This window comes from Tenrec ecaudatus, chromosome 5, assembly GCF_050624435.1.
Source record: "Tenrec ecaudatus isolate mTenEca1 chromosome 5, mTenEca1.hap1, whole genome shotgun sequence".
NCBI classification, from domain to species: domain Eukaryota; kingdom Metazoa; phylum Chordata; class Mammalia; order Afrosoricida; family Tenrecidae; genus Tenrec; species Tenrec ecaudatus.
The window spans coordinates 139,404,690-139,421,162 of record NC_134534.1 but is presented as its reverse complement, the minus strand read 5'-3'; the positions used below and the strand labels follow the sequence as shown (position 1 = coordinate 139,421,162).

General features: G+C 43.3%; 1 protein-coding gene across 1 annotated transcript in view; it reads left to right on the top strand.

Annotated features, from left to right (window-relative positions):
- SYNPR (synaptoporin) overlaps positions 1 to 12,738 on the top strand; it is a 403,239-nt gene extending 390,501 nt beyond the window's left edge. The window contains exons 5-6 of the mRNA XM_075550739.1: positions 3,591 to 3,782; positions 12,003 to 12,738. Of these exons, the coding sequence (XP_075406854.1) occupies positions 3,591 to 3,782; positions 12,003 to 12,260 (450 nt within the window). The 3' untranslated portion in view covers positions 12,261 to 12,738. The remainder of the gene's footprint in view (positions 1 to 3,590; positions 3,783 to 12,002) is intronic.
- The last annotated feature ends 3,735 nt before the right edge of the window (positions 12,739 to 16,473 follow it).

Sequence of the window (16,473 nt, the reverse complement as noted above, 5' to 3'; positions counted from 1 at the left end):
GAGAGCAATGGGCTTGCCTGTTGACCAGTGATAACTGGGATGAAATGGAAGCTAGTAATCCACAAGCGCTAGAAGCTAGATCAAGAGGCAGGGTGCAGGGTAACATATTAGGGGGCTTGATTCGTAATTTAAACTGTTGAATGCGAAGTTGGCAGCCTGAAATGTAAACTCCCACCAAATTTACAATTTAAAAAATGCTACTTAAAGAAAACCTTCACCCTAAATTTTCTATAGCCAACACAAAGTGTAAATTGATGATTTACATAATTCATAAGGCAACTGGATGAATAAAGACCAATTGTTCTTCCTTCGTGGAGTGATGAAAGGGTTGGAAAGATTGTATAGCAGGTTTTCTATTTGAGGAACGCATTACTTAGAATAAAAGCAAATCCTATTTCTGCTGGGTGTCACATTTACTACTCTCCTTTTCAGATCAGTGGTTTCTGTTTGTTTGTTTAATTTTAGGAAAACAGTACATGGCATTTTTATAGCAGCTAAACATAGATATGATATATCAAAAAAATATTCTACTATGTATGTGCATGATTTGGGTCTATTTGGGGCAGGAACTCCCTAAGTCATAGGAGAACATGTGAGAAATAGTCCCCATCATCAGGGGGTTGAAGATATTTTTCTAAAATGCTTGAGTTCCCCTTCACATCATTCAGCTTTGTCTGATAACAGTAAAGAAGTTTCTGTCCCTGGCATACACATTGTGTACCATCAAGTCAATTCCAATGCACGTGACCTGAGAGGACAGAGCAGAACTGCCCCGTGTGGTGTCTCATCCTGTGACATTGATGGGAGCATGTCACCAGCCCTTTCTCCCATGCAGCACTTGCTAACCTTTTGTTTAGCAGATGAACACTTAACCATTGAGCCCCCTGCATCTGTAGCATCTGTTTCTCAGAGTCGGAAAAACTTGAACTTGAATCCTGCCCCTGCCACTTCTAATGTGTTACCTCCTATTTCTGGGCCTTAGTTGCCTCATTTCAAAAATGCTGTCTTACAAAATTATTGTAAAGCTAACTTTATATAAATTCTCTGGCACGCAAAGCATTATAAATATTGTCTTCCACTTAGCATTTCTAAATATATAATAAACAATTGATGGTTTTGTTAAACTAATGAATGAATGAATGATACAATCTTTAACCATCTGCAATGCTCATGAAACTTTGGAAATCACCATAGCATGGTAGGTAGGAACACGAGCTCAATAGTCAGCCTGCCTGGGTCTGAATCCTGACTCCATCACTGATTATCTGTAGAATATCAGACAAGTTGATTAGCCATTTTCTTTTCTTTTTTATTGTTTTGAATAATTTTGGGGGACTTTTAAAACTCTTACCACAACCCGTACATACATCCATTGTGTCAAGCACATTTGTACATATGTTACCATCATCATTTTCAAAACATTTTCTTTCTACTTGAGCCCTGATATCAGCTCCTCATTTTCCCCTCCCCCATGCTCCCTCCCTCAAGAATCCTTGATAATTTATTAAAGAACAAATTTCTCCCCATGTCTTACACTGACCACTGTCTCCCTTCACCCACTTTTCTGTTGTCCATCCCCCTACGAAGGGGTTATATGTAGATCATTGTGATTGGTTCCCCTTTCTCTTCCACCTTCCCCTTGCCCTCCTGGTATCTCTATTCTCATTACTTGTCCTGAGGGGTTTATCTGTCCTGGATTCCTTGTGTTTCCAGCTCTTATCTGTAGCAATGTACATGGTCTGGTCTAGTTGGATTTATAAGATAGAATTGAGGTCATGATAGTGGGGGGAGGAAGCATTAAAGAACTAGAGGAAAGTTGTATGTTTCATCGGTGCTGTACTATACCCTGACTGACTCGTCTCTTCCTTGTGACTGACTCCGCTCCATGCTCCCCTTCATTCACATTGATAGGATTTTTTGTTCTGGGTCTTTGATGCCTGATACCTTATCCCACTGATCACACAGGCTGGTGTGTTTCTTCCATGTGGACTTTGTTGCTTCTCAGCTAGATGGCTGCTTGTTTATCTTCAAGCCTTTAAGACCCCAGACAGTACATCTTTTGAAAGCTGGGCACCATCAGCTTTCTTCACCACATTTGCTTATGCACCCATTTTCTCTTCAGCGATCTTGTCAGGAAAGTGAGCATCACAGGATACCAGGTTATTAGAACAAAGTATTCTTGCATTGAAGGAGTACTTGAGTCAAGACTCAATGTCCATCTGCTACCTTAATATCCAACATAAAAATATATGTACATAGATCTATTTCCTATTGTTATATATCAATATATTTACATATGTCCATGCCTGTGTTTAGACTGCTATGTGTCCTTTGCCTTCTAGTTCTTTCCTCTATTTATTTTTACTTTCCTCTCATCCCACTATCATATTTGGCCTTCGTTAGAGTTTCAGTCATTCTTCTGGGTTATAGTGCCCTGATTAAGCCCCAGGAGGCGTCCTACACCCTTCTCACCATGGATTTTAGGTCACTTGTTGTTCTCTTGTCCCTAGGGTTTAATACCCTCTCCCACATCCCCCAAACCGTGGGTCCATTGTTTTCTGCTCCATATTGTTTAATTCACCTATCTTATCTAGATAGACCTGCAGAGACACTAATAAGCGCAAAAACAAGACAAAGTCAAACAAAACAACAAAAGAAGGCAAAACAAAGAAACAAAATAACAATAACAACAAAGCCAAAAAAAAAAAGAAAGAAAAGCCTGTAAATAGTTCCAGGTCTGTTTGTTGACCTTTAGAAGTGTTTTCCAGTCGAGTCTGATGGGGTGCCACGCTCTGGTCCCAAAGTCTGTTTTTGGTATTCCCCAGGGACTTCATTGTTTTGCTCCCTTTGATGCTATGGTGCATGTCCTTAGTGTGATTGTGAACTGCACCACAATGAACATTGGAGCATCGATGTCTGTTCGTGGTTTGTTTCTCACCTCTTCTGGGTATATGCCCAATAGGGGGATTGCTGGGTTGTATGGTAGCTCGATTGCCATCTGTTTTAGATATCACCAAATCGATTTCCTTAGTGGCTGTACATACCTACAGGTCCACCAGCAGTGGACGAGAGTTCCTATCTCGCCACAGTCCCTCCAACACGTGTTACTTTCTGATTTTTTGAACTGGGCTCTCTTTGAGGGTGTTAGCTGGTATAGCACAGTGGTTTTCATTGCGTGTCTCTTCTGGCTTGATTAGCCCTTTTCTGTCTGAGCTTTGCCCTCTGAGAATAAAATGATGACATAACTCTCTTAGAGGAATGGCGTGGGAACAAAGAGATGATGAGCATGCAGTACTTACCATCAAGCTTGGGACACAGGAATCACTCAATAAATATGACTATTACTTATTTAATAGAAATTCAAAGGAGGCTTCCAAAAGCTCATGGGGGGAAATTCCATTTTCTTTTCATTCCATTTGTTTTTGCTAACTTTTTGAAGCTCCTTTGTGTATAAAAACAGGGCTAAACTTTCTTTTATTTGCTTTTTAACACATTTTCCCTGGCTCCAGTGTTACGAGGTCATGGGACATTAGTATACATTATTGGTTCCTAAAAATCCCATTTTTGTGTCTTCCTGTGTGTTTCCATAGGACTTCATTGTCACGGTGGTCTTCTCCTTCTTGTGGTTGGTGGGCTCCTCCGCTTGGGCGAAAGGACTGTCTGACGTGAAAGTTGCCACGGATCCTAACGAAGTGCTGCTACTGATGTCAGCTTGCAAGCAGCCGTCCAACAAGTGCATGGCTGTGCACAGCCCTGTCATGTCCAGCTTAAACACTTCGGTGGTGAGTATGTTCCCACGGGGGCATTGCCACCAGCTCTTTGTTTGCCAGCGGATGACTGTGAACACATCTCAGATGCCATCCGAGAAATCTCTGCTAAAACTAAGCCAATCAAAATGGTAATATTTCACCCCACCTGCAAAGGCGATCCTCTGGCTTCCCGGTTTCCTTTTGCCAGAATCCATAAACAGTACCACTGCCAATTACAGAGTTCCTCATAAGAACCCAGCAGGTATGAGCAGCTGTCGCTTGGATGGCAGTCAAGTCAAAATTTGATGCCAACTGCAGACAGGAAATCGGAACTTTATGGCTGAACCCTGCCAGAAGTTCAAAGAAATGCTCAATGGCAGAGAGGCTTCCTGGGAAGGAGACGCTGTTCAAACCACACACAGAGTAGATCCAGTTGCTTGCCTGGAGACACAAAGATGGAGGCTGCACAGGTTCAGGAGAAAAGTCATGATACAGAAAGTACTTATAATAGTTATGGGATTTTTTAAACCTCCTCTCTGCTTCTGGTTGAATTGTTTGATACCGTTGGGAACGCTGAGCTGCATGAGTGGAGCAGGCATGTACTATCACCACGTGCGTAGCTCACACAGAAAGACAGCAACTCTGAAAGTTAGCAGGGTGCTAAATTGGATTCTTCTTTTACAAGCGTAGGACTTGCGTTGTTGAAAAGAAAGAAGTGGTGTCTGAGAAAGGCATAAACTATAATAGCAGCCCCAGAGAGCAGCAGTTATGGAAGAAAGGCAAGCTCCTCCGTGTTCGCTAAAGGAACGGCATCCCACAGCAGACCCTGAAAATAATTATCTTTGCTTCCAGGTTAACTTCTGTTTCGACAGCTCTCTGAAATTCAATATGAGAAAGCATTTAAGAAGGGGGGAAAGGTTGTTAAACTACTCCTGGTGGTTTGATTGTAAACCTTGCCTTGGTGAGAGAGTAGCCATGGGAATAAATTACCTCTTGGAATCTCACAGTCGTTTCCATGTACTGTTGGCCACACCTGTAGATAAAGACTTTGAGGTGTATTAACACATATGAACTCGCTCCTGTAGTTGGTCTGTCAGCTGTGTTGCCTCAGAGTGGTTGTGACCCAAGTATCAACATCGAAGAGGATAAAGATAAAACTGTGTGATGCATTTGTAATTTAATAAGAAAGTGTGGCATCCCACAAGGTACTTTTCATGCTACTTCTCATGTCACTAATATGTTTCCAACTAACTCGGTGATCAGGATTGTGAATGAGAAATGATATAACCTGTCTCTTAAAACCAAAGAGGAGAATGGGCCAAATAAAGCCAAATATAATAATCAGGGCTCAAAGGCAGGTCCCGTGGTGTTTTAGTTACAGATGCACAACAGCCAAGAGTCTTCCAGGTCCTAGTACTAATCTCAACTCAAACTGGAGTCAAGTTGATAACAATCCTCATTCTCCTAAAGTCTCGTTTTTGCACCCACTTCTGGTCTCAATGTCTGTACTCACTGCCTTTGAGTTGATTCCAACTCATAGCGACCCTATGGGACAGGGTAGACCTGCCCTTCTGGGTTAGTGAGGCTATAATTCTTTAGGAGAATAGGGATCCTCATCTTCCTCCCTCCTGTGAAGTGGCTGGCGGTTTTGAGCTGCTGATCTTTGGGTTCACAGTCCAATGTGTAACTGCTAAGCTGTCAGGACCCCTTTAATTTCTGTACGTATTGGACTGCTGGATAACAAGTAACAGAAACTCACTCTGACTAACTGCATTAGAAAAACGTTTCTTTGAGAATGGTATCAAGTAGCTCATAAAATTGATGAGATTTGAAAGAATAGGCTATGAAAATGACAGACTCCCCTAGAATCAGGGATCTAGAGGTCAAATGTCAAAGAGCATTCATTTCATGTTACTGTAGTAGCAAGTTTCACCCAACCTTGCATTACTCAGATCAAGATTCCAAACTCCCAAAAGGGACTGAAGCCACTTGCCTACAGTAGAGCTCTGGAAAGGAAATCATACTCCATTGAAGTTTTTGGCAAGACAGTCGAAATAAAACCCAAGACCACAAACCAGAAGACTGTTGAGAAACTGGCCTGTTCTCATCCTCGTCTTCATCTCCATATTTTTCTACATGTCTGCCTGCTAGATTTTTTCTCTCTTTGCAGATGGAATTCTCCCTCTCTCCCTTTGTACACAGAAGATAGCCACCCAATGGCTTCTGAGTTTGTATTTCTTTTAAAAGAAGTAGCTTGGACTGAAATAACTGACTCGGGCCCAGGTCCAAATTTCTGATAGAATCCAGAGCTGTAAAATGATCTTTAAAAACCTAAAATGATCTTTACAAGAAGAAGAAGAATCTCATCCTGCGCCACCTTTCCGCCCATTCTCATCAGTTATGGCGGGGGGTGGGGGGTGGGGAGGGAGGGTCATGTGATAGAATGATGCCTCATGGAACCTCTCCTACTGGGCAAGCAAAGGTCTTAGAGAAGGAGCCAGACGTCCCCCACGATAGGTGACCTCTTAAGTGGTTCCGGCAATAATCATATTTTCTACGTGGGTAACAAAAGCACATTGGCACCTGTAATGCCACAATCCTGAAAGGCAGGTCAGTTATCCAGATAGTACCACCTCAGGGAACTGACGCTAATAAGGTTGCACAAGCAGTCCCAGCAGTCCCTAGACTAGGGCCATGGCTTCCTAAGGCTGTTGCCACACAAAATGAGGAAGGACACAGTGCTAGAATCAGTCTGCCAGGGTTTGAATCCTACCTCCACTACTCAAAAATTACCACCCATGGGGCAATTAATTAAAATGTCTAAACATGAGTGTCATTATCTGAAAAAAAAATGGGGATCACTAAGGACAGACCTCCCAAGACTATCGAAAGGACTTGGTAACCTAACTCACGAAAAAGCACTTAGTGGGGCACCCAAAATAGGGCAAATGCTCAGTAGGTGTCAACTGCAGATGCAACTGAAGTGCATTCATCTTTCTTAAAGTCATACAGCATTTGACTAGCCCAAAAAGGAAAAGGAAAAATCTCTCATGTTTTTCCTTTCAAGTTTCACTGAGAATAACTACTCTACCCATAATTTCTATTTCTGCTTGTTCATCTTCTCCCCCAGGCTTTCTTGATATACATCCTTTTGGATAATCTTCATGTCATCTCCCCATTTCTTCCTCACACTCTACCTACAATCTCTTGCAACCCATCTTTCTGCTGCCACATATCTGCATTTAAATTAAAGCCCTTACCCTGACCTCAGCCACGACACAATGGCAAGACAAGCTGTAAGCACCTCTGAGCCCCTGAAATGTGCCGATCAAGAGGCCTGGGAGATGTCTGTTTCTGCTGTGGACCAGGAAAACAATGCTCCCGAAATGTGCTCGTGGGAATGCCTTCTTCATGGTCTTCCTCCTAAGTTACAGCTCCCTGAATTCTAGATGCTTCTTGAGCAGTCCTTTGTAAACAGCAACAAAATAAGTATCAACAAGGAAAAGAGTGAGATTGAAGGTGAATTTTTACCTGGAAAGATCCCTCTGCCCATCTCATTGGCATATACTCACACAAGTCGTATTCAGTCAAGACTTCACCTTTGATGCGAAATGTGCTCTTTACTGTGCACATGGTTGGAAGCTCTTAGGTGTGTGTGAATCTGAGTGGTCTCCTTTTGATCTAGACACTGCTTCATCTGTGTCGTATTGATCTTTTGTGTGTCCCTCAGCAAGTAGCCTAGAGCATGGTATAAAATAAGCTGTCAATAGTGTTAACGGAAGGAAAGAAGATGGAAAGGAATTAAGAAGAGAGGAAGGGTTGGGTGGCCATTCTTTCATTAGACCAGTTAGGGATCTAGGTACTTTCTTTTAGCTGTTGCCATCTCTCAAGAAAATGGCTTCAATGTAGCTACACGATAGCCAACTGAATTCAATTCATGGAAGTGTTTTAGAAAGTGATTCAATGTATCAAGGTATAGGTATGATTCAGTGAGCACGTACTATACATCCAAACTGTTAACTGTGCTGCACACATTATCTTAAACCTTTCAGCAATTAACCAATGGGTAGGAAACTGAGATCTAGAGGCTCAATGCCTTGTCCACTGTCCAGAGAGCAAGAATACGTGGAGCCTAGGATACTCTGATGACTTCAAGACAGTCAGTATGCCTTGCCCCACCTGCTACTCGAATAGGGGTATAAACTTTCTCCAAGCCCCAAAGGCCTACATCTCCTTGGTCATGTCCCTCCCATTCCTCCGAGCACTCTGGACCACTCCATCATCCAGCAACCAAGGGATTAGCTTGGGTCCAGCAAGGGACCATCAGAGCTGTGACCACTGCCCTAGTACATGTTGATTGGTCACTGCCATACTGGAGTGATTGCTACATACACTTTAATGCCCTCAGGGCTTTGTACCATGCGATTGTACAGCAAGAACAAACGCAGCTGCCATCCAGTCAGGCCCGACTCGTAAGGACTTTCCTGCGTGCAGAGTAGACCTGAACGGTGTGACCTTTCACAGGTCCTGTCTTCCAAGGTACTTCCAGGTGGGTTTCAGCCACCACTAACTGTTCCATTAGTAACCAGTGCTTACCTGTTTCTGTCTCCAGTAAGAAGGATATTCAACTGATTGCCTGGGGTTAGTTCGCAAGCCAAGAACCCACGTTGGAAACAGTTAGAGTGTAAGAGCAGGTGGCCAGTACTCCTGCTGGTGCATCTTTCCACAGCAAACAGTTCTGCTTCAAACAATTGGGTGTAGGAGGGGGACCCACCCACTCCTCTGACTCGCCAACACCTTTCTGCAAAGGAAATTCCATGGAAAGTCTCACTCATTCTTGAACAATCTTTTCCTTCATCTCTGGAACCCGCCATTCACAGTGTGGTCTCAGCAGCTAACCCTTCTGAAGGAGAGACGTAAAAAATGCAACTATTCAAGAGCCCAGCTTGACACACTCTCCTGTCGCCTTCTCTGCATACCTCCTGAGCCATCCCCCATGCCATACCTTTTCTTCACTCGGACCCACTTCCGGGGGCTCAGGGAGCCCTGGTGGAACAGTGGTTAGGCTCTTGGGCTGCTTCAACGTCATCCTGTCATCCCTGATGACAGAAAGATCCTCTCAGGAACACACTTGGCTCAGCCTGATTAGGACCTTCAACTAAAAAGTCCAGTTAAATAGTTGTTTCCCATTGGGCCTGTTAAATTCAAAGCAGATCAACTTGGTTATAATGACTCTTTGGAGCCTTTTTTCTTTCTTTCTTTTTTGGTAATCTTGATAGGTTCTCTGAAAGGATACAGGACCATGTTCCTGATTAAGAAGAAGTTTTAAGAAAGTTGAACATTGCATTGGTGAAAAGGGGCCAGGAAAGTTGCATCAAGGTTTTGTTTTCTATCATGACACTATATCCACACATTCTTTGAGGGTAGCAGGAGCTATGAGAATTTCACTGGGAAAACTTACCTTATCCGTTCTACAGCCCTGAGCTTGCCCCTTCAGACCAGTTTTTGTTCCCCAAATTCAAAGAACATTTCCGAGTTTCTTAACGATGCTCATATTGCTATTTCAACGTGGTGTACACCAAAAAGTGCAGAATTCTCCCGGGAGGGGTTAGAGAGATGGGGTACTACCTGTGTCGGTCCAGGGAGACTAGATAAACAAATTCATAAACAGGTAGATGTGTATAAGGAAGAGCTTTATATACAAGAGCAATTGAATATTGAGAAAACATCCCAGTCCAGATCAAGTCCATAAGTCTGATAATAGCCCATATGTCTGCTACCAATCTATAAATTCCTCTTCAGACTCTCGCAGCACGGGCAATCACATGGTGTGGGTGGACAGTCTTGTATATCCAGTAGTGGTGGAAGCATCTCAGCACTGGCTGGGTCTCTGTGTGGCTTCTCCGGGTCCAGAGCTCTTGCTGCCTTCAGCATGGCCCCATGTGGCTTGGCAGTAGAGAGTCTCTCAGGGAGTGTGTCCCACCACCAATGAGCTATTTATCTCCTTAGCGCCTCCAAATGAGGTCATCACGCTAAGATCTGATTGCCAAACTAAATTCCACCCTTCACTCTTAATCCTCTCAAATTGACAACAGATTATATAACTACCACACTACCTTCAAAAGTGTATAGACCTGGACAAGAGAATATGTTGAGAAAAAATAGCTTCACATTTTTATCTTTTTGTTAAGTATTTCCATAATTTTTAGCATTTGTTTTTTACCTTCCTTGAGTCTTGCCATAAAGAGAAGTTGACCTTATGAGCCCCTAAAAACGATTGAAAGTGGCAAAAAAATTTAATAATTAAAGTAACCCAAAAAATCATACAAAAGAAAAGAAAAAAAAATGAATGCATCCATATTTGAAAGCAAGGACTCAAATAGATACTTGCACTTCCATGTTCATGGAAGCATTATTCAAAAGAGCTAAAGGTACAGACCATCCAAGTGTCAGTCAACAGGTGTATGGATTAATTGAGGTCTATGCATGCAGTAGAGTATTATAAAATCATATAAAGGAATGAAGCAGATACAGGAGACAGCACAGATGAACCACAGAAGTGGTATGATGCCGAATGTTACTATTAGACTCAGAGCGGCCCTGGTACAATGGAATTGAATCTGGCCCAGTCCTGTTCCATTGTCACTATCGCTGTTAAATTTGAGCCCACTGTTGCAGCCACACTTCGACAGAATGTCTAAAATAGGCAAATGCAAGGAGACAGAAAAATTAGATTAGCAATAGTCAGTAACTTTGGGGAGGAGGAAGTTCCTGAAAATAGTGATGTACAGGAGCCCAGGTGGAGCAGTGAATTAAGCATTGACCAACTGGTCCAGAGAAAATGATGAGGTAGTCTGCTCCTGACGTGTGTGTGTATAAAATCTTCAGAAACCCTATTAAGCAATTCTACTCTGTCCTGTAGGGTTGCTATGAATTGAAATAGACTCAACAAGAGTGAGTTTGTTTCTGTGACTGTTGCTTTAACTTGGTTTTGATGATAGTGTAACACTGAGAAGACCTGCTAGCACAGTGAGTTATGAGTTGGGCTACTATCTGGAAGGTCAATAGTTCGAATTTACCAACCACTCTTCTGGAGAAAGATGAGACTTTTGTTCCCATAAAAATTTACAGCCTTGGAAACCCAAAAAGAGACAGCTCTACTCTGTCCTATGGTATGCTCTAAGTCAGAATTGACTCGATGGCAGTGGGTGGCGGAATTTATAACATTGTAAATGGAATTACTGCCACAAAATTGTACATTTAAAAGGGCTTAAAATGGAATTTTAAAGCTATACATATTTTGACACAATAAAATTTTTATAAATTAATGCATCATTGCTGATTTTTCAAAAGTTCAACCCTATGCCAACTAAAGGTGAAATAATACCTCATTTTGGAAGGTAATGACTGACAATTTAGATAAAGGCTCAGGATGTGGAGTCCGAGAGGAACAGATCCAGTACTCACTAAGTTACATAATCTTGCATCTGATGCCTGTTAAACCTCACTTCCCACATCTTTAATATGGACTTAATAGTCCCTTCCTCTCAGTTTGTGTGTTTAGACTGGCTTAACTAGAGAAACAAATCCAGAGATATTCCTATGTGTAGAAGAAAGAACATTATATCAAAGAGTAATTTATATTAAGAAAACATCCCAGCCCATTCTAGATCAAGTCTATAAGTCTATATTAGCCCAATGTCTGATGCCAGTCTATAAATTTCTCTTCAGACTCACGCAACACATGCAATGATGCCAAATGCATGTGATCACAGGCCTGTGAGTGGAAAGTCTTGTGGATCCAATGGCGGCGAAAGCATCTCAGTGCTGACTGCCATCGGCGTGAATCCATGTGGCTTGTCAACAGGAAAGTGAAGCAGAGAGTGTGCCTAGCCAAAGACAGGAGGTCCCAGAATCCTCAGGAGAAGGCCATGCCCACACAGAGGCATTGACTATGACCTGATTGACAAGCCAGACTTTACTCCCTCACTCAGGTTGACAGATTATGTAACTGCCACAGACTGCTTGTTAGGATGAAGTTGATCTTTACACATAAGCCTTGTAGTGCCTAATACATAGTAAGCCCCCAGTAAAAATCAGATATTCTAAATAAAGTAGTAGTTCAAAGTAAAAACATAGAAAAGGTCTCAAAAAATATAAAGCAAAATTTTGCATCCCAAAGGGATTTTTTTGTTGTTTCATTTTTTGAATGTGAGACTGTCTATCAACTCGTTTGCCTTGATTCTCCTTCAGGTCTTTGGATTCTTGAACTTTATTCTCTGGGCTGGAAACATATGGTTTGTGTTCAAGGAAACTGGCTGGCACTCATCAAGCCAGAGATATCTTCCCGATCCCATGGAGAAGCACTCAAGCAGCTACAACCAAGGTGGTTACAACCAAGACAGCTATGGATCGAGCGGTGGGTACAGCCAGCAGGCGAGTTCAGGGCCAACCTCAGAGGAGATTGGCCAACAGCCCAGCGAGCCCACTTCCTTTACCAATCAGATTTAACGGAGTAGCGTTGGCATTCTTCCAGAGATAGCTCCACCACCTTCCATTTCGGTGGCAGAATTTTTAAAAGAGTTTAAATCAGTTGTTAATGCAGAGCGTGCTGAATGCTAATCAGAAAAGTCTAGTCCTCATTAAGGCAGAAGGCCTGGGTCATGATAAATGGTACTTGGAGATGACACAGCATGAGAAGATACAGTATTTGTCACAGATGACTAACTGGCAAGTACCTTGTTATATTGCAGCCACATTTAGGGTCCTCCTGTGTATGTGTTGAAATGGTAGAAGCATTTTGCAGTGGGAAGTCCCCAGTACATGTAATATGCACAGGTAAACTAGGTAGCACTGAGTTTTCCTATGCACTTTGATGTGAAAGAAGTTTTAGTGATTTCTCTAACACAACTTGGTGTATTACAGTATGCATGTATAATTATTCTTTTCTTAATTTTAGGCCCTATAGGACAGTGAGTTACTAAGTATTTTTTGCAGACAATGACTGTGTATTTTGTTTTTTAACTTGATGAATCAGTACTCATAGGATTTAGTGCATGAATAAGCATTTTCTCGGAAAATGAATATTTAGACTGTACTTCTGAAAATTTTCCAGTTTGCATAATGAATTTGGCAAATGGACATTTAAGAAACATATTCAGTACTTTGTATACTTTGCAAATTTGTCTACCTGGTTTTACCTAAGTCTGAATGCACTGTAGCAAGGTGTTATTTTCCCTAATAGATTTTCAGTGTTACATATGGTAACTACCCAATATTTATTCTATTTATTGAATGAGGTATTTACATTCTTGCAACTTTCTATGGTGTTTTGTGATGCTCTTCCTGTGGGTCACAAATAATAAGACCCCAATACAAACTGTATTGTATTTATTGACGGTTGTTTTCTTAGAATAGTGGAAATGCCGGTGTTAGGCCCTATATTCAAAGAGCTTTCCTCTTCAAGTCGCCACTTATGAAAGATGGTCTATGAATCCTTCATGACCAGTTATGTTTCTAAATCCGATTTCTTAATAGTCACCACATGTTCCTCTATCCAATTATGAAAAACTTCATGTCACAGCTAATGAACAGATTATTAATTCTGATCTGAGTGTTGCCCATAAATTTAAAACGGCTTCCATATGCCAAAGAGGTTTCTAATGAAATATTTCCCCAGAATGTATCCATTATCAAGAAAATGCCAATCTTGGCCTCTTTGTTCTAACGCAAGGAAGACACCAGGGCCCATCAGTGAGGGCAACTGAGCATCTGCATTTCCAGCTGAAATTCATTACCAATGTATAAACACGTTGTGTGGTCTGTATTGTTGGGAGCTCTTTAACATAAAAGCAGCCTATGTCTCCGATGCGACCTGTAGCTGGTTTCTGAAACCCTTTGAGTAAATCTGTATTGTGATATCTATTTGACCTGAATAAAGTTATTGCATACAAGCTGACTGGACACTGAGCGTGGTGGACTTCCGCAGTAAAGGGGGGTTAAATGCACAGGTTTTCTATTCTCTCTCATTGCTTTGCTTCATGAGCCCGGTGCAATCACTCCTTCATTCTAGCTTTGGAAGACGTCCTATGCCCCCATCCCCGAGCCAGGCACTGGGGATGTAAGTATGAGCAGGAGCTAAAACACATCCCACCGCAAGAATCTTCTACTCTCTTCAGTGAGACAAACACTAAAGCAAGTACTAGGCCCCGTGAAAGCATGGACCAGAGGACTCTGAACTAGGTGGGAATCTCTGGGTGAGGCAAAAGGTACTAACTGAAGAGTGGCGATTTGTGTCCACCCAGAGGTGCTTTGGGAAAAAGGTGTGGAAACTGACTTCCCAAGAAAGCAGTCATTACAAATCTTGGGGAACACAGTTCTACTCCTGGGGCCACCATAAACCTACCTGCTTTGATGGCAAGGTGTTTTGTTTTGCTTTGCTTTGAGTTCCAGGAGGATGCAGTTAGAGCTTCATGGCTGGCCGAAACGCTGGTGGATCTAACCCACCCAGAGGCTTCGTGGGAGCTAGGGCACAGCCTCCAACACCATTGACACAATTCTGTTTTGGGGGGGTCACCACTAGTGAGGGTGGACTCGGCCCCACTGCTGACAACTACAGAACGGGCAGCCGAGGACTTCCCTGAGAAAGCAGCAAGTGAGTTTCCGATCTGAAGACAGCGTCATCTTTAAGTAGGCCAGGGCGGGTGGGAAGAGTGAGCCCCGCAGAGAGCAGCCTTGCAAGCCGTCCTGCTGTCAGGCAGCCTGATGGGTCTGAAGTGCTGCGGGAGTCTAATGAGCAAGGGCAGCTTTCTGGGCAGCGAGGCTGCTGGGAGTGCCTGAGTGAAACCCCACACAGAGGCCAGCGCAGGGACAGCCTGTCTTTATCCTCAAGCTCCAGGGAAGCATGGAAGGATTTGAGCAGGAGGAACAGGATAAGATTAGCATTTTGAAAGGATCACGGGGACTCGGGTGGAGAGTGGATTGGAGGGGGGCAGAAGCAAAAGTCATCCTGTGGGTACAGACATAAGCCTGGCTGACTATAGTGGGCTGGGGATGGAGCGGGGACTCCCCCTCCCACCCTCCACCAAGGACAGTGGCTGGATTTGACCGCTCCCCCAAGTATCGTCCCTGCTTCATAAGCTGCCATGACTGCGCCGAAGCAAAGACATCCCTACAGCAGCAGTGACATTTCTCACCAGCCTTCGCAAGTCCAAAGTCCGCTGGGGCGCTGGTAAGTGGAAAGCACTACCTGCCATGGCCCAGATCCAGCCAGGTTTCCAGAGTTCACTGCAGAGTCCCAGTCCAGAGCTCCTGTACTCCAGCAGGGGTTTCACTCGAGGCTTTTCTCCTCGGGGGTCAAGAAAAGAGCAGCAGAGTCGGCCTTTTAAAGGGGGTGTGATCAGGGCAGCAGGGGCGCCCGAGACTAGGTGTCCAATCAACCGCATTGAGAATTGCAGCTTCTCCACACCTTAGCTGGGTTTCAAGGGTGTGGCGTGACCGTCTTGGGCTTGTTTCCTTGAGAGGAAGTAAAGCATTGAAGGATGGGCTCTGAGGTCCTACTGGGTCCATTTCTCACTCTGGTGACTTGCCTGTCACTGATACTGTAAGCTATGCCAACTGGCAATTAAAAGGCCAGTGGGGTCAACCACATGGACAGATTTTATCAGAGCTCACAGACTAGAAATATAAGCCTACTGGTCTCCTTCTGAAAATCAGTCAATGAAAACCCTATGGATAGCAACAGAACATTATCTAGTATAGGGCCGAAAAATGATCCTCTTAGCTCGGCAGGCACGCAAAATACCCAGAGGTTGCAACAATGGCCTTGAGCATATCAACAAGTCCTTCGCAACCAACAGCAGCAGCAAGGCGAAGAGAAGGTGGCCTGCCTGTTTTCCTTCAGGGGTGATCATGATGAAGCATGCCCACCTCCTGACTCCCGAATACCAGTGCCTTTGATTCTGCCTGCGGAATTCTGGCTGCTCTGGTCACTTATGCACAGGCTGGTCTGAAAGTCCTGGTCCATACACACCGTTGTTTTCATTACTGATGGTCCTTTCCCCCTCCCCCCCCACCCAACAGATTCATTGGCATATAATTTGCAAATCATACAATTCAATAGTTCAACCACATCAAGAAGAGTATCACAGTCATCACCACAACCCGTTTTAGAATATTTTCTTCATTCTTGTACTCATCGTTCGTTGTTCCCATTTCCCCCAAAGCTCGCTGCCTTTGAGAAAATACCAATTCACAGAGACCCTATAAGACAGGGCAGAACTCTCCCTGTGGGTTTCTGTGTTTACTACTGAAGTACTTAATCCCCATGTTTCTCTCACGGAGCAGATGGTGGTTTTGAACTTCAGACCTTGTGGATCACAGCCCAACTCGTAACCACTAAGCTACCAGAGCGCCCTAGTTTGAAACTAGTTATGTGCTAAATGATGGTTAAAATGGATCGTGAACATTTCCAAGGCTTCTGTATGACTTTGCTATAAGAGGAGGCCCCTGGGTGGTCTGATGACAACCGTACGACACTGCGTGACACCCACCCTTTTGATGTCACACGTTTGAAAAAGTTCAGCGATAACAAAATCCTAGTAAAAAGGCATTCTTAGGTGCTAATTTCCACTGAGCACCTTCTCTGATTACTATGCTACATATTTTATATCCATGTTCTGATTTAATGGAAACAAGACATGTAAGATAAAACACTGTCGTATAA